The following is a 22,968-nucleotide window of genomic DNA, read 5'->3' as shown; positions in this document are numbered from 1 at the left end:
AGGGAAAATTTGAGTATCATGTAGTAGCCAAACCTATCGCTGTTACATTGAACTGGGTGAATGGAATATGAATGACAGTCATCCAATATGCTGTAATAGAAATAAGGCCATGCTCTCAAAACAAAATCGTCCTTTCTCATCTTAAATGGCACCGACCGCCGTTGATTCCCTACCATTTCATTTTGACAGTCAACATTCAGAAAATACATTTAACTCACCTTACACAGCCGGCACCCATGAGAGTAAAACCAGGAACTTGGTCTATTGCTTTAGCAGTCATTTGTTTTCCCATCCCATAGATCAAACATCTTACTCTGTTCTCCACTCCCTACCAGGGCCGGCTCCAGGCATAAACAACATAATCGGTCGCTTAGGGCCCCAGGTCGATAGGGGGCCCCTGACCCCTAACTCCTCTCCCATTTTTTATTATATATTTTTTTCTTTACTCAGTAAGGGTCTCAACTTACTGTTGAGAGTTAAAATAGTAGAATACACAAGCTGTAACTTCGAAATTTGGTTGTGCATCAACATGTTTCTGTTATGCCAGTCTCTGACAGTCACCCCCTGACCTCCAAAGGGCCCCCATTGATTTTGTGAGTGACTCTCACTCAGATGTCGTTAACATGGCATAAGTAATGACAAATTGTGTGTGTAGAATTGCAGGAAATTTGCTTTAAAAGTGAGAAAAAAATGATCTTCACCCCATGGCAAAATGGGTAGAATTGCAGAAAATTTGCTGGAACAACAAATAAATCTCTGCCCCATGGCAAAATGTGTAGAATTTAATCAAATGTGTTATAAAATTGCAACATTTTCACTCTGGCCCATGGCAAAATGTGTAGAACTGCAGAAAACTTGCTTTAAAACTGAAACACTTTCTCTTCACCCCATGGCAAAATGTGTAGAATTGCAGGAAATTGTTCTACGCCATCAAGTGGGGGGCCCCAAGCGAGATTTTGTTGGGGCCTTGCTCCCTACAGACCACAGAGAGCAGTGAAGTGGGCGTTCTTCTTCTGTGTTCACTTCCATAATTGTCCGTTGGTTGGCAAGGAAACAAATGCTGCACAATTCAGCTGCTTACTCAAACCCCTTCACTGCCGCATGCCTATTTCCTGTGAACTGGAATTCTTTTCTGGCCCGCCGGGTGATCAACTTTGCTGTGTTGTCATCAGACTTTCGGGTCAAATAGACACACTTTTTAGATAAAAGTGTGTCTACATAAATCGGGTTTAAAAGGATTAGCTATCTTACTCATATTAGGCCTAACGTTGAGTAGTTAGTTAGATAGCATATAGTTAATAAACTAGCAAGTTCCATGTATTAGAAGCCAACTAACGTTAGCTAGCTAACATACCTGCACCACATAATATGCTTTGTGGTTTGTAAGTCTAGCGTAGCCAACAAATTGTCAGCCAACATAACGTATAATGTAACTTATTTTAAAGTGATAGACTTTTATATTACATTGCTCAATATTTTCCTAGTATTTGTCATAATTTGCTACAGCAATGAATATATGTTTTTGTACTTAAATTTATATCTGCTCTCGTTGGACTTCGGCTGCATATTTTCCGCCATTTTCTTCAAATCTGTCCACTACTTTTTGGTGAATGTAGTACAACTTCCGGAAACTTTTGGCATACTAAATATATACATACTATGCCTCAATTTACATCACAAATAGTACAGTTAGTGCGGTTAGTATTCGAACACAGCTATGGTCATTGGTCAGATTAAATTAACTCTCTGTGTAGGCTTACAGTCAGCAAATCAGAACTTTTTGCAGAGCAGTTATTATTAAGTTATTATTTCAAATAACTGGTGAAATAACTGGTGGTTGGGAAAAGACGTCCCTTTTTCTCTATGTTTTTTGGATGTTTGCGTATGGTAGGCTGAACCTGTATGTCCAAGTCAGCTGCCAACAAATGCCAGTAATATAGTTGGTTGACCCAATTAATATTGTCACCTTTGTAAAGATGAATGTGAAGCATGCAAGATACAGTTGCATAACTGTTTCCTTCCAAATCTGTCTAGAAATAAGTGTGCATTTGCCTTGTCTAGCTCATTGCCTTGTTTATGTTTGTTTATGAAAACTTGACAATATAAAAAAAATCCCAAAAGAACAATCACAGATAAATCAAGCAAGCAAACAGGTATGCATTTCAGCACAATCTTTATATCCACAAAAGTAATATTACATACTGTAAAATGTCTCATATCAGCCATTTTAGTGATGTAAACACAACATAAATATGATTACATGTGAACTGCATATGCTTATTTGTACTGACAATTAAGTTAGATTTACATTATTATATATTGTTTTATCTTAACACATGGTTGAAAAGTCCTACCTTACAACAAGTGCTGTATACATTAAAATATTGCTTTACATTGCAGTACCCTTCCATGGCCTAGGTCAGGGATGCTCAACTACTATTTGAAAAGGTCTGGTCACACACATTTCCTAGGTGGCTGGATGGATATTGTCATGTATTGGGATAGTAACAAACCACCTCACAACACATGGGATCCTAAACTGTTCACACCCCTCTTGTTGGTTTAGAGAACATTTTACAGTTTTAAAGCTAATTTCCTGCAATTCTACACATTTTGCCATGTCTTATGAGTGTTCATATGATACTTTAATGACTCTACAAAATCAATGGAGGCCCCCTGGGGGTCGAGGCACCTGGGCAAGTAATCTGGCTATGATAACTATAAGATTAGGATAGCTGGTTAGCCTAACATACATGAGCTAGCTAGTTGATCAACTGTATCAACCTGCATTATTACACACTTGGGGTTCCTTCTCTTAGTAATGAATTTCATTACAATAAAACTAGAACGGAAAGGTGAGAGGAAAAATCGTTCCCTTGGAGCACTCCAGTTGACAGAGTGCATTTAGCTTGGTGGCAGCATCACATTTTAGAGACCTTCTCCACATCCTTCTCCACTATGTTAAACTGAGGGTCTTGGAATCCAGCGTTGTTTGAGCCCTTCTTCAGCTCTGACCCAGCCTTTTCATTTATCTCAGGTTCTGATGCCTGCAGAAGTCACACAAAGACCACACCGGGTGCCAGTTAACACAGAACATTTAATACAGCTGTAGGCTTGCGGTATGAGAGAGAGAGAGAGAGAGAGAGAGAGCGAGAGAGAGCGAGAGAGAGCGAGAGAGAGAGAGAGAGAGAGAGAGAGAGAGAGAAGCTTTACCTCTGAGTCCTTGCCACAGCCAGCGCAGAATAGATCCCTTCTCCTTACAAAGAGATCTGAGCTTAGCTTCTCCTGCTTGCAGCCACCTGGACAGACAACACAGGGAGACGTCACGTTTAACTAACTGCATAAAATATCAATTTGAACCAGCCAAAGTCATTATGCCTAGTGCCAGGAATTGTTCCTTTAACAGACCTGACCAGGAACAACTAGCCCCAGAGTTAAGAGCTTAGCGGTTAAGAGCTTTGTGCCAGTAACCAAAAGGTTGCTGGTTTGAATCCGAGCTGACTAGGTGAAAAATCTGTCTGTGTCCTTGAGCAAGACACTTAACCCTAATAGCTCCTGTAAGTGGCTCTGGATAAGAGTGTTTGCTAAATGACGTAAATGTCAAATGTAAAGTTTGTCCTGGTCAGGTCATGTAGTCAAAAATAATTAATATCATGCACTATGCTGTTAGGGTTGGAGCTAAAGGAGGTAGCCTCACCTGTGATAGCGCTTACCACCAAGCCCACGATCACAGTCACCAAAGTGCCCAGAAGACAGAAGTACAAGTAGGACAGGGAGTACCAAGAGTCTGCCAGAGCCGGGCGGTCACTGTAACAACAAGATGAAGAGTCATACAGTGAGGGAAAAAAGTATTTGATCCCCTGCTGATTTTGTACGTTTGCCCACTGACAAAGAAATGATCAGTCTATAATTTTAATGGTAGGTTTATTTGAACAGTGAGAGACAGAATATCAACAAAAAAATCCAGAAAAACGCATGTCAAAAATGTTATGAATTGATTTGCATTTTAATGAGGGAAATAAGTATTTGACCCCTCTGCAAAACATGACTTAGTACTTGGTGGCAAAACCCTTGTTGGCAATCACAGAGGTCAGACGTTTCTTGTAGTTGGCCACCAGGTTTGCACACATCTCAGGAGGGATTTTGTCCCACTCCTCTTTGCAGATCTTCTTCAAGTCATTAAGGTTTCGAGGCTGACGTTTGGCAACTCGAACCTTCAGCTCCCTCCACAGATTTTCTATGGGATTAAGGTCTGGAGACTGGCTAGGCCACTCCAGGACCTTAATGTGCTTCTTCTTGAGCCACTCCTTTGTTGCCTTGGCCGTGTGTTTTGGGTCATTGTCATGCTGGAATACCCATCCACGACCCATTTTCAATACCCTGGCTGAGGGAAGGAGGTTTTCACCCAAGATTTGACGGTACATGGCCCCGTCCATCGTCCCTTTGATGCGGTGAAGTTGTCCTGTCCCTTTAGCAGAAAAACACCCCCAAAGCATAATGTTTCCACCTCCATGTTTGACGGTGGGGATGGTTTCTTGGGGTCATAGGCAGCATTCCTCCTCCTCCAAACACGGCAAGTTGGGTTGATGCCAAAGAACTCCATTTTGGTCTCATCTGACCACAACACGTTCACCCAGTTGTCCTCTGAATCATTCAGATGTTCATTGGCAAACTTCAGTCGGGCATGTATATGTGCTTTCTTGAGCAGGGGGACCTTGCGGGCGCTGCAGGATTTCAGTCCTTCACGGCATAGTGTGTTACCAATTGTTTTCTTGATGACTATGGTCCCAGCTGCCTTGAGATCATTGACAAGATCCTCCTGTGTAGTTCTGGGCTGATTCCTCACCGTTCTCATGATCATTGCAACTCCACGAGGTGAGATCTTGCATGGAGCCCCAGGCTGAGGGAGATTGACAGTTCTTTTGTGTTTCTTCCATCTGCGAATAATCACAGAAACTGTTGTCACCTTCTCACCAAGCTGCTTGGCGATGGTCTTGTAGCCCATTCCAGCCTTGTGTAGGTCTACAATCTTGTCCCTGACATCCTTGGAGAGCTCTTTGGTCTTGGCCATGGTGGAGAGTTTGGAATCTGATTGATTGATTGCTTCTGTGGACAGGTATCTTTTATACAGGTAAGAAACTGAGATTAGGAGCACTCCCTTAAAGAGTGTGCTCCTAGTCTCCGTTCGTTACCTGTATGAAAGACACCTGGGAGCCAGAAATCTTTTTGATTGAGAAGGGGTCAAATACTTATTTCCCTCATTAAAATGCAAATCAATTTATAACATTTTTGACATGCATTTTTCTGGATATTTTTGTTGTTATTCTGTCTCTCACTGTTCAAACAAACCTACCATTAAAATTATAGACTGATAATTTCTTTGTCAGTGGGCAAACGTACAAAATCAGCAGGGGATCAAATACTTTTTTCCCTCACTGTACCTGAGCCCCCAATAATACAGTAGCCTTGTTAAATCAAATCAAATCTTATTTGTCACATACACGTTGTCATGACGTTGGCCTGGGGGTAGGTTTATGACAGTCATAAATACCTCTTCCTCCCTTTTTCCTCTCTCTACCCTACTGATGCGACATTTGAAAATCCTTTGGTTAACATAGAGATTCTGGGAACATCAGAAGGTGGGGGGAAATGAACTATATTCTGGTAATCCGACCAATTGAACATATGCGGTGGTACTTAATGAATATGATGTCAGTTCGGATGTCATCTGAGACATTCTCATCAATAATAGGAGGACATAAACTCTACAGTGGAAAGTCTGCACATTGTAGTTATCAGATTCACATGGAATTGTTGTTCAATTTAAATGTTTGAATATAAAATTATTGGTGAAGAGATGAAATGTAATTTTAGCTTCCAAATGAGAGATTTGGGTTTTCATAAGGTTAGGGCTCTGCTCAATCAGTGGCCCGCCCCTGTGAAGAAACATGGGTTATAACACTTTTCAAACACGCCCTCCTCTCCCTTCCTATATAAAGCCTTGACGACAATATAACCTTCTGTTCTGAGGATGTGAGGACGACGGTCCATACGTTAAAAGGACTAACCTGTCAACTACAGAACTAAGCCAACCTCAGCGTGAGCTTTGGTTGCGAATGGTATGAACTTTGAACTCTTATTCACTACAGAAGTGATACCTCCTAGCCGTTGAGTTAGCAACAGCAGCTGCAAACGTGGGCTAGGAAAGGACAGACAGAGTATCCTGTCTACCACACAACGATGTTATTACAACTTATCCAATTTACCACCAGAGACATTCTTCAAAGGACAAAGGACTCGGTTGGGCAACACGGCCTTCCATCTACCACCAACCTACCGAAGCACAGCTCAGAGTAAATATTTATTGCATTTTCCTTTTCCAAATGGGCGGTAATTTAGAATGCATAAGATACTGTATTTACGATAGAGACATCGCTTCTCCCTTTGTCTTCAGTCTTCCCGCTCTTTCACTCAAACCCAGCCCCCTTTTCTTTTGTGTAACCAGCTGTCATATCTGTTCCGTCCGCTAGGGACGTTTTCCTTTATGACGTAATTTGTAATCAAGGTATGATTAATTCTGTGTATATGTAATTCTGTGTGATTAGTTAGGTATTTAGTAAATAAATAATTAAACCCAATTTTGTATTGCTAATTTAACTTGTTAGCCAGGGTTCGTGAAGAATTTACAACTTTCAGATGAGACTGAAATAAGGTGACAATTAATATTGACTGCTATTGATGTAAAATATTACTAGGTCTTTAAGAGTTTATTCGGAAGATAACAGCTCTATAAATATTATTTTGTGGTGCCCCGACTCTCTAGTTAATTACATTTACATGATTAGCTCAATCAGGTAATATTAATTACTGAGAAACGATTTTATAGAATAGCATGTCATATCACTTAATCCGGCATAGCCAAAGACACGACAACGTTTAGCAGATGTTATTGCGAGTGTAGTAAAATGCTTGTGTTTCTTGCTCCAACAGTGCAGTAATATCTAACAACTCACAACAATACACACAACCTAAAAGTAAAATAATGGCATTAAGGACTATATAAATATTAGGACGAGCAATGTCAGTGTGTCAAATACTAAAATACAGTAGAATACAGTATATAGATATGAGATGAGTAAAGCAAAAATATGTAAACATTATTAGAGTGACTATTGTTCCATTATTAAAATGGCCAGTGATTTCAAGTCTATGTATATGAGACAGTAGCGTCTAAGGTGCAGGTTTACGTAACCGGGTGGAGAGTCTGGAAGCAGTGGCTTGGGTGGTTGTTGTCCTTGATGATCTTTTTGGCCTTCCTGTGACATCGGGTGCTGTAGGTGTACTGGAGTGCAGATAGTTTTCCCACGGCGATGCGTTCCCCGCCTCTGGAGAGCCCTGCGGTTTCAGGTGGTGCAGTTGCCATACCAGGCGGTGATACAGCCGAACAGGATGCTCTCAATTGTGTATTTGTAAGAGTTTGTGAGGGTTTTAGGTGCCAAGCCAAATGTCTTCAGCCTCCTGAGGATGAAGAGGCGCTGTTGCTTCTTCTTCACCACACTGTCTGTGTGGGTGGACCATTTCAGATCGTCAGTGATGTGTACACCGAGGGACTTGAAGCTTTTCACCTGCTCCACTGCGGTCCCGTTGATTTGGATAGGGGCGTGTTGTTTCCTACCTTCACCACCTGGGGGCGGCCCATCAGGAAGTCCAGGACCCAGTTGCAGAGTGTGGGGTTCAGACCCAGGGCACCAAGCTTAATGATAAGCTTGGAGGGTACTATGGTGTTGAATGCTGAGATATAGTCAATGAACAGCATTCTTTCATAGGTATTTCTCTTGTCCAGATGGGATAGAGCAGTGTGCAGTGCGAGGGCGAGTGTATCATCGGTGGATCTATTGGGGTGATAAGCAAATTGAAGTGGGTCTACGGTGTCAGGTAAGTTAGCCTTTCTAGGACACGCGTTCCGCTAGCGGAACCCCCCCCCCCCAACATTCCGCTGAAAGGGCAGTGCGCAAAATTCAAAAATATTTCTCAGAAATATTGAACTTTCACACATTAACAAGTCCAATACAGCAAATGAAAGATAAACATCTTGTTAATCTACCCATCGTGTCCGATTTTTAAAAAATGTTTTACAGCGAAAACACAACATTTATTTACGTTCACCACCAAATCCAAAAAACACACAGCCATTTTTCCCAGCCAAAGATAGCTTTCACAAAACCCAGAAATAGAGATAAAATTAACCACTAACCTTTGAACATCTTCATCAGATGACACTCATATGACATCATGTTACACAATACATTTATGTTTTGTTCGATAATGTGCATATTTATATCCACAAATCTCGGTTTACATTGGCGCCATGTTCAGGAATGCCTCCAAAATATCCGGAGTAATTACAGAGAGCCATGTCAAATAACAGAAATACTCATCATAAACTTTGATGAAAGATACATGTTTTACATATAATTAAAGATGCAACCGCTGTGTCAGATTTTTAAAAAACTTTTGTAAAAAGCACACACACATCTACTCAGATAGAAACAACATTTCTCCGCCATGTTGGAGTCAACAGAAATACGAAATTACATCATAAATATTCCCTTACCTTTGATGATCTTTCATCAGAATGCAGTGCCAGGAATCCTAGTTCCACAATAAATCGTTGTTTTGTTCGATAATGTCCATTACTTATGTCGAATTATCAACTTTAGCTAGCATGTGTAGTACACGTGTCCAAACACTTGCGCAAGTGAACGCAAACGTCGGACGAAAACTTCAAAAAGTTATATTACAAGTCGAATAAACTGGTCAAACTTAGTTGAGAATCAATCTTCAGGATGTTGTTATCATATATATCCAATAACGTCCCAACCGGAGCATTTCTTCATGTCTGTAAAAGTAATGGCACACATGCTCATTCCATGACTAGCGTGCGTGACCAGCAACTGGCAATCTGCCAGGCCAGTGACTGAAACACCTCCCATCCGGTCCCACATCACACTAGAGGCTTCATTCCACGTTCTACTGACTGTTGACATCTAGTGGAAGGCGTATGAAGTGCAAACAGATCCATAAATTACAGGGATTTGAATAGGCGATGACTTTCACATTGACCCTTTTCAGAATTTTCACTTCCTGTTTGGAAGTTTGCCTGCCATATGAGTTCTGTTATACTCACAGACATAATTCAAACAGTTTTAGAAACTTCAGAGTGTTTTCTATCCAATAGTAATAATAATATGCATATATTATCATCTGGGACAGAGTAGGAGGCCGTTCAATTTGGGCACCAATTCATCCAAAAGTGAAAATGCTGCCCCCTGCCCCCTAGGTGATATGATCCTTAACTAGCCTCTCAAAGCACTTCATGATGAGAGAAGTGAGCGCTACGGGGAGATAGTAATTTAGTTCAGTTACCTTTGCTTTTTTGGGAACAAGAACAATGGTGAACATCTTGAAGCAAGTGGGGACAGCAGACTGGGATAGGGAGAGATTGACTATGTCCTCAAACACTCAAGCCAGCTGGTCTAGGCCGGCAGCCTTGCGAGGGCTAACACGCATAAATCTCTTACTCACTTCGGCCACAGAGAAGGAGAGCCCACAGTCCTTGATAGCGGTCCGCGTCGGTGGCACTGTGTTATCCTCAAAGCGGGCGAAGAAGGTGTTTAGCTTGTCCGGAAGCAAGACATCGGTGTCCGTGACGTGGCTGGTTTTCCCTTTGTAGTCCGTGGTTGTCTGTAGACCCTGCCACATCCGTCTCGTGTCTGAGCCATTGAATTGCGACTCCACTTTGTCTCTATACTGATGTTTTGACTGTTTGATTGCCTTACAAAGGGAATAACCACACTGTTTGCATTCTGCCATATTCCCAATCACCTTGCCATGGTTAAATGCGGTGGTTCGCGCTTTCAGTTTTGCTGCCATCTATGCACGGTTTCTGGTTAATGTAGGTTGTAATAGTCACAGTGGGTACAACATCTCCTATACACTTCCTGATAAACTCAGTCACCATATCAGTATATTCGTCAATGTTATTCTCAGAGGCTACCCGGAACATATCCCAGTCCGGGTGATCAAAGCAATCTTGAAACGTGGATTACGATTTGTCAGACCAGCATTGAATAATCCTTAGCACGGGTACTTCCTGTTTGAGTTTCTGCTAATAGTTAGGGAGGAGAAAAATGGAGTCGTTATCAGATTTGCAGAAGGGAGGGCAGGGGAGGGCCTTGTAGGCATCCCGGAAGTTGGAGTAGCAGTGGTCGATTGTTTTAGCAGCACGAGTACTACAGTCAATGTGTTGATAGAACTTCGGTAGTGTTTTCCTCAAATTTGCTTTCCCAGCTTTCCCAGCTTTCCCATCCCCAGCTACAATAAATGCTGCCTCAGGTTATGTGGTTTCCAGTTTGCATAAAGTCCAGTGAAGTTCTTTGAGGGCCGTCGTGGTATCAGCTTGAGGGGGAATATACACGGCTGTGACTATAACCGAAGAGAATTCTCTTGGGAGGTAATACGGTCGGCATTTGATTGTGAGGTATTCTAGGTTGGGTGAACAAAAGGACTTGAGTTTCTGTATGTTATCACAATCACACCATTAGTGGTTAATCATGAAACATACACCCCCGCCTTTCTTCTTCCCGGGGAGAGTTCTTTAATCGTGTCGATGCGATATACTGAGAACCCAGCTAGCTGAGAACCCTGAGCTCGTCTGATTTGTTGTCCAGAGACTGAACATTAGCGAGTAATATACTTGGATGCGGTGGATGGTGTGCGCGCCTCCTGAGTCGGACTAGAAGTCCACTCCGAATACCTCTTCTCGTCGGCTGTGTTTTGGATCAGCCTCTGGAATCAATTAATTTGCCCTGGGGGTACGAACAAAGAATCCAATTCGGGAAAGTTGTATTCCCGGTCGTAATGCTGGTGAGTTACCGCCACTCTGATATTCAAAAGTTCTTTCCGGGTCTATGTAATAATACAAAACATTTCCTGGGATAATAATGTAAGAAATAACACACAAAAAAACGAAATACTACAAAGTTGCTTATTAGCTAGAAGCAGAGCTGCCCTATCTGTCGGCGCCATCTTGTGAAACCAGACTGACCGCTGCATTGACGTTTTCATTCAGTGAAACAGAATGTGAGCTCGCAACATCAGGCTGGTTCAAACAGGCTGCTAACCCATAGTTAGCTATAAGCACCATAGGACTCTGGAATAAAGTTGTGCACTATATGTGGAATAGGGTGACTTTGAAGACAGTGATTATAAAGTGACTGTGAGTAACTCACTCAGGCAGAGGGGTCAGTGTTACTGCACTGGTCCATGGGGCCAGGGTGGTGTAGTTCAGGTCCTGTGTGCGGTTACAGCCTGCCACACTGATTGGCAGGGGGTTGGTCTTATCAGCTAAGGGTGGGTATATCTGAGCTCCAATCCCCACCCACAGGGTAATAACAAGGCCCACAATCAGCCCTGTGAGTCCCCCCTGCAATGCACAAGGAAGCCGTCTCAGTCTCACCCATAAAGATCATTAAAGGTCATTATATTGTCTAACGTTGTTTTGTATTCAACAACCAAAATCTTTGTATGTCAGAACATTTATAGTGTTACTGGTTAGTAATATATCTTTGAGTAAATTAGTAAATCATTCTTTAAGTATGAATAATGAAAGTGATATGAATAAGATGTGGGATACCTACTGTTGAGTTTGCTGTGCGCCAGAACATGCCTAAGAGGTAAAGCCCAAGAAGAGGGCCACTGATCATTCCAAATATGGACAGGGCTGCCTGAAAAGAGACAACGTTAGAGACATAAAGTAGAGGTGACTACCAGACAGCAGGTGGCGATACGGAGTCACTTCTGATTATAGTTTTCCTACCTGCAGAATGCTCCCCATCAGTGAAGCTATTGCAGCCATCCCAATGCACAAAAATCCGAAGAAAACACCTGAAATAGGTGCAACGGTAATTAAATATTCCATACACATTTCATGATTATAAATATATTTCAATGCAAAGTATTTTTCCATGCAAAGTATTTTTCCATGCAAAGTATTGACATACTGTATAATGTACATACCTCGGCAAATATCAAACTGACCTTTATTTGTGTGACATTACTATTTGAATGAACCCACATATAATTATGCTAGTCTTACACAGTGTTTTGTGTGAAACTCACTGAGGCCCATGTTCATCCAGGTCACCTGTTTATCTGTCAGGTTTTTGTACACTGGCCTGATGAAGTCCTCTACAGTGACAGCCACCAGCGCATTGATGCTGGAGGATACAGTACTGAAACAGACGCATTGACAATAGATGAGGCAAAGAGAAAGAGGAGGAATTGCCCTTTTCTGCAGGGAACTTATGGTTAAACACATTCATTGGTAGGTTAGTTGTAAAAGTAGTGGAAGATAGCATGCATTTGTTAGTGTATACCAGCCATACGCAATAGGCGAACCGCGGTCTGGTTCCGGATCCAGAAAGGGAGGGGGTTGAGAGGTAGGGGTTTGTTACTATGCCGATAAGTGACTATATCTATCCAGATCTTTGCCACCTGGAAGATTTGTGTCAGCGGACCTTCTCTATTTGGGTTCCCCTGGAGAATACTCACCTCAGTGTACCACTGTATGCTGCCGCAACAAACAACCCAGGGACTCCAGGATAGGCTGCCAGGATGTCCATTACCAGGTATGGAAGCAGCTTGTTTACACACACACACACACACACACACACACACACACACACACACACACACACACACACACACACACACACACACACACACACACACACACACACACACACACACACACACACACACACACACTATTAATCCCACACACAGTCCCGTCCAATTCACACATACATATTAATACACACTTGTACATGTGTGAAATAGGACAAATATAAGCACCCACCCACTAACATTCAATAACACTGCCATAGTGCAGCACTGTCCATGCCTGTGTAAGAGCCATAGCTGTCTTACATTTACTGACCTGATCAAGTGCCCCTACATCACCATTAGTGAGTGGATCACAGTTTTTGTAAATGGAGTACATGGTGAGGCCGGAGAACACTGCTAAGCTCACAGTCACCCAGAGACCAATCATATTCACATACAGTGACCTGAGGGTTTCAAAGAAAGCCAACATGAAACAAACACTTTTTTCTTTTTTTTTTCATATTGCTATTCTTCATTCACAGCTTTTCCTGTATGTTATGACTGTGGAAGGTAGGAGTGCCACTCACAGTTTGGCTTGAGTTAGGGTTTTGCAGGAGATGTAACGCTGCACCTGTGACTGGTTGATGGAGTAGATGGACGCCCACATCACACTGCCACCAACCACGATCGTCCAGAACGTGTGACGCTTCAAAGGGTCCGGATCAAAACTGCATTAGAAGGTATTAAAGTGAAAATGCTCAGCTAACTATGAGGAGTCATACTGTGGTGGTAATTAATCCCTGCATGACGTGTGGACATTTTACTTACTCAAAAACGTTGAGCCTGCCTCCTTGGTAGCAGTCATCCCAGATCTTCCCCAGACCTCCCTGGATGACAGCCCCCCTGGCAATGACGGCCACGAAGCCTGCTAACATGATCACCATCTGAAACACGTCTGTCCATATGACCGCCTTCAGACCTCCCTGAGAACCACAATGCAACATGGAGTCAGGGGAAGGAAGGTATGGTGCAACCTCATGTACCAAAGAGGTTTGTTCATGTGTAGGTTTAAGTGTGTTCCCTGACCCTGTGAGCTGACCAGGAAAAAACTGGACCTTACAGTAGTAATTGCCCATAACTGGGGCTGAGAGTTTTCCCTGCATGAACATGTCATGGGGTCAGGAAAAACTCCTGGCCCCGGGCAAAGAGTTTTTTCTGTAATGAGTCTGAAGCGAAGGATATACTGCTTTGTCGAGACAAGGCCCAAATCCCTGTCATCTGCATGAAGAAAAGACAGAGAAAATGGGGGGAGGAGGGCGGGGTGCCTTGTTAGAATTAGCCGACGAGTAGGTAAACCACCAGTACCACCACTACCCTATTATTGGCCAACGTGCAATCATTGGAAAACAAACTGGACGATCTACGATTAAGACTATCTTACCAACGGGAGAATAAAAACTGTAATATTTTATGTTTCACAGAGACGTGGTTAAACGACGAAATGGATAATATGGATCTGGCTGGCTTCTCCCTGTGTCACGTCTGCTCCTGCTCCTCCCCTCCGGCGTACGACGTCGCCAGAGTACTAACCACCGGTCCTGGGATTCATCATTACGCACAGCTGGCATTCATTATTACGCGCACCTATGAATCATTACACCCTGCATCAGCAGGACAGAGCAGATATGTCTGGTAAGAAGAGGGGCGGGGGGCGGGGGGCGGGGGGCGGGGGTGTTTGTCTATTTGTCAATAACTGCTGGTGCGCGATTTCTAATATTAAAAAAGTCTCGAGTTATTGCTCGCCTGAGGTAGAGTATCTCATGATAAGCTGTAAACCACACTATCTACCAAGAGAGTTCTCATCTATATTATTCGTAGCCGTCTATTTACCACCACAAACCGATGCTGGCACTAAGACCACGAGCCGTATAAGACCATAAGCAAACAAGAAAATGCTCATCCAGAAGTGGCGCTCCTAGTTGCCAGGGACTTTAATGCATGCAAACTAAATTCCATTTTACCTCGTTTCTACCAGCATGTCACATGTGATAGCATAGACTGGAATATGTTCCAGGATTCATCCAATGACATTGAGGAGTATACCACCTCAGCTTCATCAATAAGTGCATCGACAACGTCGACCCGACAGTGACTGTACGTACATATCCCAACCAGAAGCCATGGATTACAGACAACATTTGCACAGAGCTAAAGGCTAGAGCTGCCACTTTCAAGGAGCGGGACACTAATCCGGACGCTTATAAGAAATCTTGCTATGCCCTCACACGAAACATCAAACAGGCAAAGTGTCAATACAGGACTAAGACTGAATCCTACTACACCGGCTCTGACTCTCGTCGGATGTGGCAAGGCTTACAAACTATTAAGGACTACAAAAGGAAACCCAGACGTGAGCTGCCCAGTGATGCCAGCCTACCAGACGAGATAAATGCTTTGTATGCTCGCTTTGAGGCATGCAACACTGAAGCATGTAAGGGAGCACCAGCTGTTCCGGACGACTGTGTGATCACGCTCTCCGTAGCCAATGTGAGCAAGATCTTTAAACAGGTTAACATTCACAAAGCCATGGGGCCAGACGGATTACCAGGACGTGTACACAAAGCATGCGCGGACCAACTGGCAAGTGTCTTCACTGACATTTTCAACCTCTCCCTGACCGAGTCTGTAACATCTACATCTTTCAAACAGACCACCATAGTCCCTGTTCCCAAGATAGCGAAGGTAACCTGCCTAAATAATTACCGCCCCGTAGCACTCACGTCCGTAGCCATGAAGTGCTTTGAAGGACTGGTCATGGCTCACATCAACACCCTAGACCCACTTCCAACAGATCCACAGATGACGCAATCTCAATCGCACTCCACACTGCCCTTCCCCACCTGGACAAAAGGACCACCTATGTGAGAATACTGTTCCTTGACTACAGCTCAGCGTTCAACACCATCATACCCTCAAAGCTCATCACTAAGCTAAGGACCCTGTTACTAAACACCTCCCTCTGCAACTGGATCCTGGACTTCCTAACGGGCCACCCCCAGGTGGTAAGGGTAGACAACAGCACATCTGCCACACTAATCCTCAACACTTGGACCCCTCAGGGGTGCATGCTTAGTCCCCTCCTGTACTCCCTGATCACCCATGACTGCGTGTGGCCAAGCGCGACTCCAACACCATCATTAAGTTTGTTGACGACACAACAGTGGTAGGCCTGATCACTGACAATGATGAGACAATCTATTGGGAAGAGGTCAAAGACCTGGCATTGTGGTGCCAGGAAAACAACCTCTCCCTCAATGTGAGCAAGATAGAGGAGCTGATCGTGGACTATAGGAAAAGGAGGCCCGAACAGGCCCGCATTAACATCAACGGGGCTGTAGTGTAGCGGGTCGAGAGTTTCAAGTTCCTTGGTGTCCACATCAACAACAAACTTTCATTAGGCATGTCTTTTACCCCTCAGTAGACTGAAACAATGTGGCATGGTTCCCCATATCCTGCACCATCGAGGGCATCCTGACTGGTTGCATCACCGCCTGGTATGACCAAGCTTCCTGACGTCCGGGACCTATATACTAGGCGGTGTCAGAGGAATGCCCAAAAAATTGTCAAGACTCCAGTCACCCAAGTCATAGACTGTTTTCTCTGCTACTGCACGGCAAGCGGTACCAGAGCGCCAAGTCTAGGACCAAAGGCTCCTTAACAGCTTCTACCCCCAAGCCATAAGACTGCTGAACAATTCATCAAATGGCCACCTGGACTATTTACATTGACCCTTCCCTTTGTTTTTACACTGCTGCTATTCGCTGTTTATTATCTATGCATAGTCACTTTAAAAATTACCTCGACTAACCTGTACCACTGCGCATTGACTCGGTACCCCCTGTATATAGCCTCATTATTATTATGTCATTTTATTTTGTTACTTCTGGAAGAAAAAAAATCTTTTTTACTTTAGTTTATTTAGTAAATATTTTCTTAACTCTATTTCTTGAACTGCCTTATTGGTTAAGGGCTTGTAAGTAAGCATTTCAGGGCTTCTAAGTAAGCATAAGGTTGTATTCGGCGCATGTGACAATACAATTTGATTTGATTTAATGTCTACTTGTTAAAAATGTCTTATTGTAAATGTAATTGTTTGTAATATATTTTAAGCTCTGTGTTGGACCCGAGGAAGATTAGCTGACGTTATGGTGTCAGCTAATTGGGATCCTAATAAGTATTCAATATTAAAATGTGTATTGTCATAGCGTGAAGGAGTTGATTGCTGATTGGTGAGTGAGATCAGATGAACCACTGACCAGGGTGCAGTAGATGATGCACACCACCCCAGTGGCCACCAGCACTCCCCAGAGGTTCAGCCCTGTGACTGAAACACACACAAGTACAGACCCATTTACACAGCATTTCCAAATAATACTCTACAACTGTTTCCATGAGCTGAAACAAATAGATAAACGCAACATGTAAAGTGTTGGTCACATCTTTCATGAGCTGAAATAAAAGCTCCCAAAAATGTTCAATATGCACGAAAAGCTCTCCACAAATTTGTTTACATCCCTGTTAGTGAGCATTTCTTCTTTGCCAAGATAATCCATCCACCTGACAGGTGTAGCATATCAAGAAGCTGATTAAACAGCATGATCATTACACAGGTGCACCTTGTGCTGGGGACAATAAAAGGCCACTCTAAGTGCAGTTTTGTCACACAACACAATGCCACAGATCAGGGAGTGTGCAATTGGTATGGTGGCTGCAGGAATGTCCACCAGAGCGGTTGCCAGAGAATTTACTGTTAATTTCTCTACCATAAGCCGCCTTCAACTTCATTTTATAGAATTTGGCTTTACATCCAACAGGCCTCACAACCACAGACCACGTGTGTTGCGTTGTGTGGGCAAGCGGTTCGCTATTGTCAACATCGTGAACAGTGTGCCCCATGGTGGTGGTGGGGTTATAGTATGGGCAGTCATAAGCTATGGACAACGAACACAATTGCATTTTATCGATGGGAGGCCCATTCTTTTTAAGGTATCTGTGACCAACAGATGCATATCAGTATTCTCAGTCATGTCAAATCCATAGATTAAGGCCTAATGAATTTAATTCAATTGACTGTTTTCCTTATGAACTTTAACTCAGTAAAATCTTTGAAATTGTTGCATGTTGCGTTTATATTTTTGTTCAGTATAGATACATATGCATTCTCTGTGATATTATCACTTAGCCTAACGACATCTGCATATCCTCTTTCGTGCTGCATCAATTGATAAGCAATTAGACAATACCTTTATTGGCAGATCGCAGACCAATTTAATTAGCTAAAGATTTATCATCAGTTTGGTCCAGAGATTGACCTTGTGTCAACACTCAGATAATAATATTATTTTGATTCATTTAAGGAACATTACAGAGATACTTTGCATATGACTTACTTTGATTGAGAGCAAGAGCTGGGGCGTAGATGACCATACCAGTGTACAGGGCCTGAAACAAAATCAGCCATTAGTTGATGGATGTAAACATATGCTTAATGCACATTCATAAAGCGGAATGTTTACCTTAGATGCCCAGATGGCTTCCTGAAATCAGGCAGTGGAAAAAAGGACAAGGGCAGATTGCCATTTTTTGTAGTTAATGCATTATTGAGATTTTTGTTTCCACCATATCCTTTGGAAAACATTAGCTTCATTAAGATCTACCCTTTTGCCCCATTTTCATGATGTTAACTGAATATTTACCGTTTGTATGATGTACATGGTGGTCCCGATCACCCGAATCAACTTGTTGAAACGCATCTCCAGATACTAGAGAGAAAATAAACATTTCAGTCAAACCTGGCCTGATTTCATTGGCTTTTACACTTGTAAATCTTTTTTCCTAGTCAGGAAGTGATGATGAAGAAAGATTCATAGACTTTTCAATAGTCTGTCTATCTGCAGGTCTACAGCTGTTTTGTTCAAGTCATAAATGGTTGCAGGTTGATGTTTATTGTGATGAATCTTGTCCTGGAGGCAGATCTGAGCGATTTCCACTGGATGTGCCAGATGCAGCCAAAATTGGCTATATATATTGTAAAAGATTATGAAAACAAACATTTGCTCTAAGGTTAGCATAAGGTTAGCAGTGTGGTTAAGGTTATTGTTAGGTTTAAAATCAGATTTTATGACTTTGTGTCAATGTCAGCCAGTGAATACCCTGCAGAGCTGCCTTCAGTACATGACTCATCCCAATAAATGCCAACCTGCTAAATGGTTGCTTGGTGCACAAAACTAATTAAATACCTGTAATTACTTTTATGGCAACTAGTCACATATTTTTAGGAGGTAAAGTCCTCAGATGCTGAATGTAACAGATGTAACATCTTGGCACCCCTCCTGGACTAGATTGTTTTCACGGATCACTGATTAAATATTAGTTAAATTACAACTGCTGGGGGCCTCCCGAGTGGCGCAGCGGCCTAAGGCTGCGTTACTACAGATCCTGGTTCGATACCGGGCTGTGTCGCAGCCGGCCGTGACCGGGAGACCCATGAGGCGACACACAATTGCCCCAGCGTCGTCCGGGTTAAGGGAGGGTTTGGGCGGCAGGGATGTCCTTGTCCCATCGCGCTCTAGCGACTCCTGTGGCGGGCCAAACGCATGGACGCTGACACAGTCGCCAGGTGTACAGTGTTTCCTCCGACACATTGGTACGGCTGGCTTCTAAGTTAAGTATGCATTGTGTCAAGAAACAGTGCGGCTTGGCGGGGTTGTGTTTCGGAGGATGCACGGCTCTCGACCTTTGCCTCTCCCGAATCCGTACGGGAGTTGCAACGATGGGACAAGACCGTAACTACCAATTGGGGAGAAAAATTTGTATAAAAATACAAAAAACTAAAAATACAACTGCTGGACATTTTAGGGCAAACCCTCTCATCTTCACCCCCCTACCTATCATCTTAATTCATTCCCCTGTACCTTTATCTCAATCCACCTTGCTTGCACTTGCTGTTTGACCGTTACAATGGGCCCAAAGGAATCATCAAGCTATTTGCACCTCAAATGTTTTAATGTATTTGACATACTGTATATGTATTTGACCCAGGTGGGTCTGACCCAGCCTGGTATATCTTACAGTACCTCGTAGGTGCTGGTGATGCCCAGGCGGTAGAAGAGAGGGACGAAGATTTCAGCGGTGATGATGGACATGATGGCATAGGAGATGCCAAATATCCAGAAGGCCGCCCCAAACCGATAGGCCTCTGCTGGAGTGCCGATCACGGTGATGCCAGACATGAAGCTGGCAGTGAGGGACATGGCGACGGGCACCGCTGTCATCTGACGGCCCCCCAGCAGAAACTCATCGCTGCTGGTGTTCTTGCGGCCCCAGATGGCTTGGAACAGGCCGATGCCGGCCGCCCCCAGGACTGTGCCCACAAACACCACATAGTCCCACACAGAGAACGAGGCCACTGGGCCCCCTGTACCCGTCGTCATGGTTAATGAGTACAGAAGAGATCCCTCCGGCAGAGACCAACACTTATCTAATCTTCACTATCTAACCACTTTCACCCACTGGTCGCCACTTAGATCTTACAGGTTGAATGTTAGGCAATGTTGCTAATGTTTAATTTCCTTTCTTTCCAATGCACACTATTTTTCCTATTTACAATTTAATCAGATAAATGGTATGTGAATTACAGAACAGGTGTAGCATTGATATTTAACTTTCACTAAGTAGAGAAGGAATGTTTGATTTGATCAAGAATGTCAAAATAAATCAATTTTGTTCAAATTGAGTCCAACCTTTTTTCAGTATTCCAAGAAAACAAAACAATAGCAAATAAATTCTCAGTCAACTAGATAAGCACCTCAGAAATGTATTAATGCAGATAAAATGTTGGGATTATTGCAGTTCTTTGACACTTACAATAGACATCCACAATTGAAAGAAACATCCTTATACAAACGTCCTAGAATTCCAAGAACAAATGTCCAATATTCCTATTTGTTATGTCTACCGTATTTGTTGAGGTTGAATAAAGTTGAGAATGACTAGAAATGCATCCTCCTGTTAGGCAAGACTTCCTTGTGTGGTCCCCTTATCCTAACAAACGCATGGAAGAACACAGTCTTGGTGTCAGCTAACCATAAACACACCTTTAGTTAATCATCACCCAAGGACAAAATATACAGAATTCACTGCACTGCCTACCAAGATTCTAAAACGGAATGATCATTATATCTGACTTGATGAATTGGGTTTGGCCCGCCTTCCGATCTACAATTAAATAGAACGGTTGGTATAGTTCTAGTGTTAGAACACCATGTATGGTCAGCCTGACACAGTTGTGACTTTCAAAGCATGAAAAGGGTTCTCCAACAAGAAATCCTCCAGTACTTATGGACTCCAAGACCAGATTGATCAACATTTGACTGATTAGACTTTCCAGAGAAGCAGTCAGCTTTGAGAAAAATAATGCAGTCATAAATCATAGTCATAGATCAGCCATAGATCAGCCATTCCATTCCATTGCACGAGTCAGTACGTTGGAAAAACAATTCTAGTACATATAGATATAAGCACTTGTAGAAAGAGAAGACAGTTTTTAGGAACATATGGATACTGAATCACTCAAGGACTCAAACTGTAATGCTCCTATCCACAGATTGCATTCATTTCAGTAACATTTGTTTTAGTGTGAAATGTTGGATAGGGCACCATCAAAAAAAGTCATCTCAGTTATAACCTTACATGAATATGAGAGACAGGAATAATCCTCTCTACAATCATTAACTTCAAATGAAAACACTTGGAGATAAGGGACCATCCAGGATTGGTGTAAAACTGTTGGACGGCTGGATATCTGTTCCCATGGATGCAGTAGATTATTACATGTTCTGGAAGGCAGCATAGAGGGCTTACTACATGCCAATCAAGCACGTAGATTTTACAGTTAGGTTACGTTTATTTAAGATTGTGTAAAAAGAAAACAAGGAGAAAGCCAACATGGCATTTGGACATTGGGACAGACAAATAGACTTGGTATAATATGAAAGATTTCAGATGAAAATAAGCCTGATAGAACAGGGAGACCTGACATCTGAAAGCTACCCACTGGGCACATGTCAGTTCAACTTCTACTCTCTTAGAACTCTTTTGGAACGTTTTTTTCTTCGGCTGTCCCCATAGGAGAACTCTTTTTGGTTCCAGGTAGAACCATTTTGGGTTCCATGTAGAACCCTCTGTGAAAAGGGTTCTACCTTGAACCAAAAGAGTTCTACCTGGAAACAAAAAGGGTTCTCCTCTGGAGACAGACCAATAACCCTTTTAGGTTCTAGATAGTGTCGTTTTGATTTACATTTGGTTGAGTTATCAACTAACGTGAATTCAATGTGAAATCAACCAAAAATGTCACCTTGTCATTGGATTTAGGTTAAAGATTGGTTGAAAAAAATACAAAATTCATAGTTTTCCACATTGATTTGGTCGAAATGAGGTGGAAACACCGTTGATTCAACCAGTTTTTGCCCAGTGGGTACTTCTGACTACAAGATTTACTTTAATCAGTCTTGACTAGGTGTTCGGATTAAGTTAGGAAGTGAACATTCATTGGCTTTGAGCCTACTGCTGACGAACACTGAACAACTTGTTCCATTTATTGTTTAATTGCCACTAGTCTTATAGTGTTTCAATGTGTTGAATGTCACGTTGCCTTGGTGCTCCCAGTCAGGCTGCGATAGCACTACATGGTCTATATACACCATTCAAGCATCATGTAGACAAAGTAGGCACAAGTCAATACAGGATTTACAACACTGTTTTACAAAAAAAGGCTCTGACTTTTCAGTTTCTACGTGGGCTGGCACCTGTGTCTCACTGGGACATGACTCCGGCGGCAGTGTGGTTAAGGTTAGCTTTCAAATCAGATTTTATGACTTTGTGGCTGTACCAGCTAGTGACCACTCTGCAGAGCTTCCTCCAGAACAAGATTCATTATGAAAACCTGCTAAATTTGAGTCTACACCAGACTTCATAACATGTCATCACAGTTCATAGAACTTGACAAACTGAACGCTATCATTTTATCTCAACTCAGTAGCCCTACTAATCTTAGGCCTAAACGTATTGCACGTGCTCAATGAACAGCTGAAGAAGCTATTCGGAGCGGTCCAAATGAAAAACATTGAAGGAATTGACAGTAGACTCTAAAATGGAAATAAATCAATCTAAACATCTTGCTCAAGTGTAGCATGTCTGTGGGCTCTGAAAACAACTCTGAATGAGAACGGTAGCTAATTAAAA

The 22,968-nt window shown here is 42.6% G+C and overlaps 1 protein-coding gene across 1 annotated transcript; it reads right to left on the bottom strand.

The window, feature by feature from the left end:
• Positions 1–2,172: 2,172 nt before the first annotated feature.
• On the bottom strand, positions 2,173–21,049 carry LOC139554628 (sodium-coupled monocarboxylate transporter 1-like). The gene is made up of 15 exons (XM_071367592.1): positions 19,803–21,049; positions 18,423–18,488; positions 18,117–18,168; positions 16,983–17,050; positions 13,495–13,649; positions 13,254–13,394; positions 13,001–13,130; positions 12,613–12,701; positions 12,181–12,293; positions 11,879–11,946; positions 11,700–11,786; positions 11,292–11,485; positions 3,698–3,807; positions 3,214–3,299; positions 2,173–3,047 (listed from the first exon to the last, which is right to left on the bottom strand). The coding sequence occupies exons 1-15, from the start codon at positions 20,157–20,159 to the stop codon at positions 2,922–2,924; spliced, it is 1,842 nt and encodes a 613-aa protein (XP_071223693.1). The 5' UTR covers positions 20,160–21,049; the 3' UTR covers positions 2,173–2,921.
• Between the last annotated feature and the right edge of the window lie 1,919 nt (positions 21,050–22,968).

This window comes from Salvelinus alpinus, chromosome 2 (genome assembly GCF_045679555.1).
Source record: "Salvelinus alpinus chromosome 2, SLU_Salpinus.1, whole genome shotgun sequence".
Lineage (NCBI taxonomy): Eukaryota > Metazoa > Chordata > Actinopteri > Salmoniformes > Salmonidae > Salvelinus > Salvelinus alpinus.
Note: the sequence above shows the minus strand (reverse complement) of the source record. Positions and strands in the feature narration are given on the sequence as shown.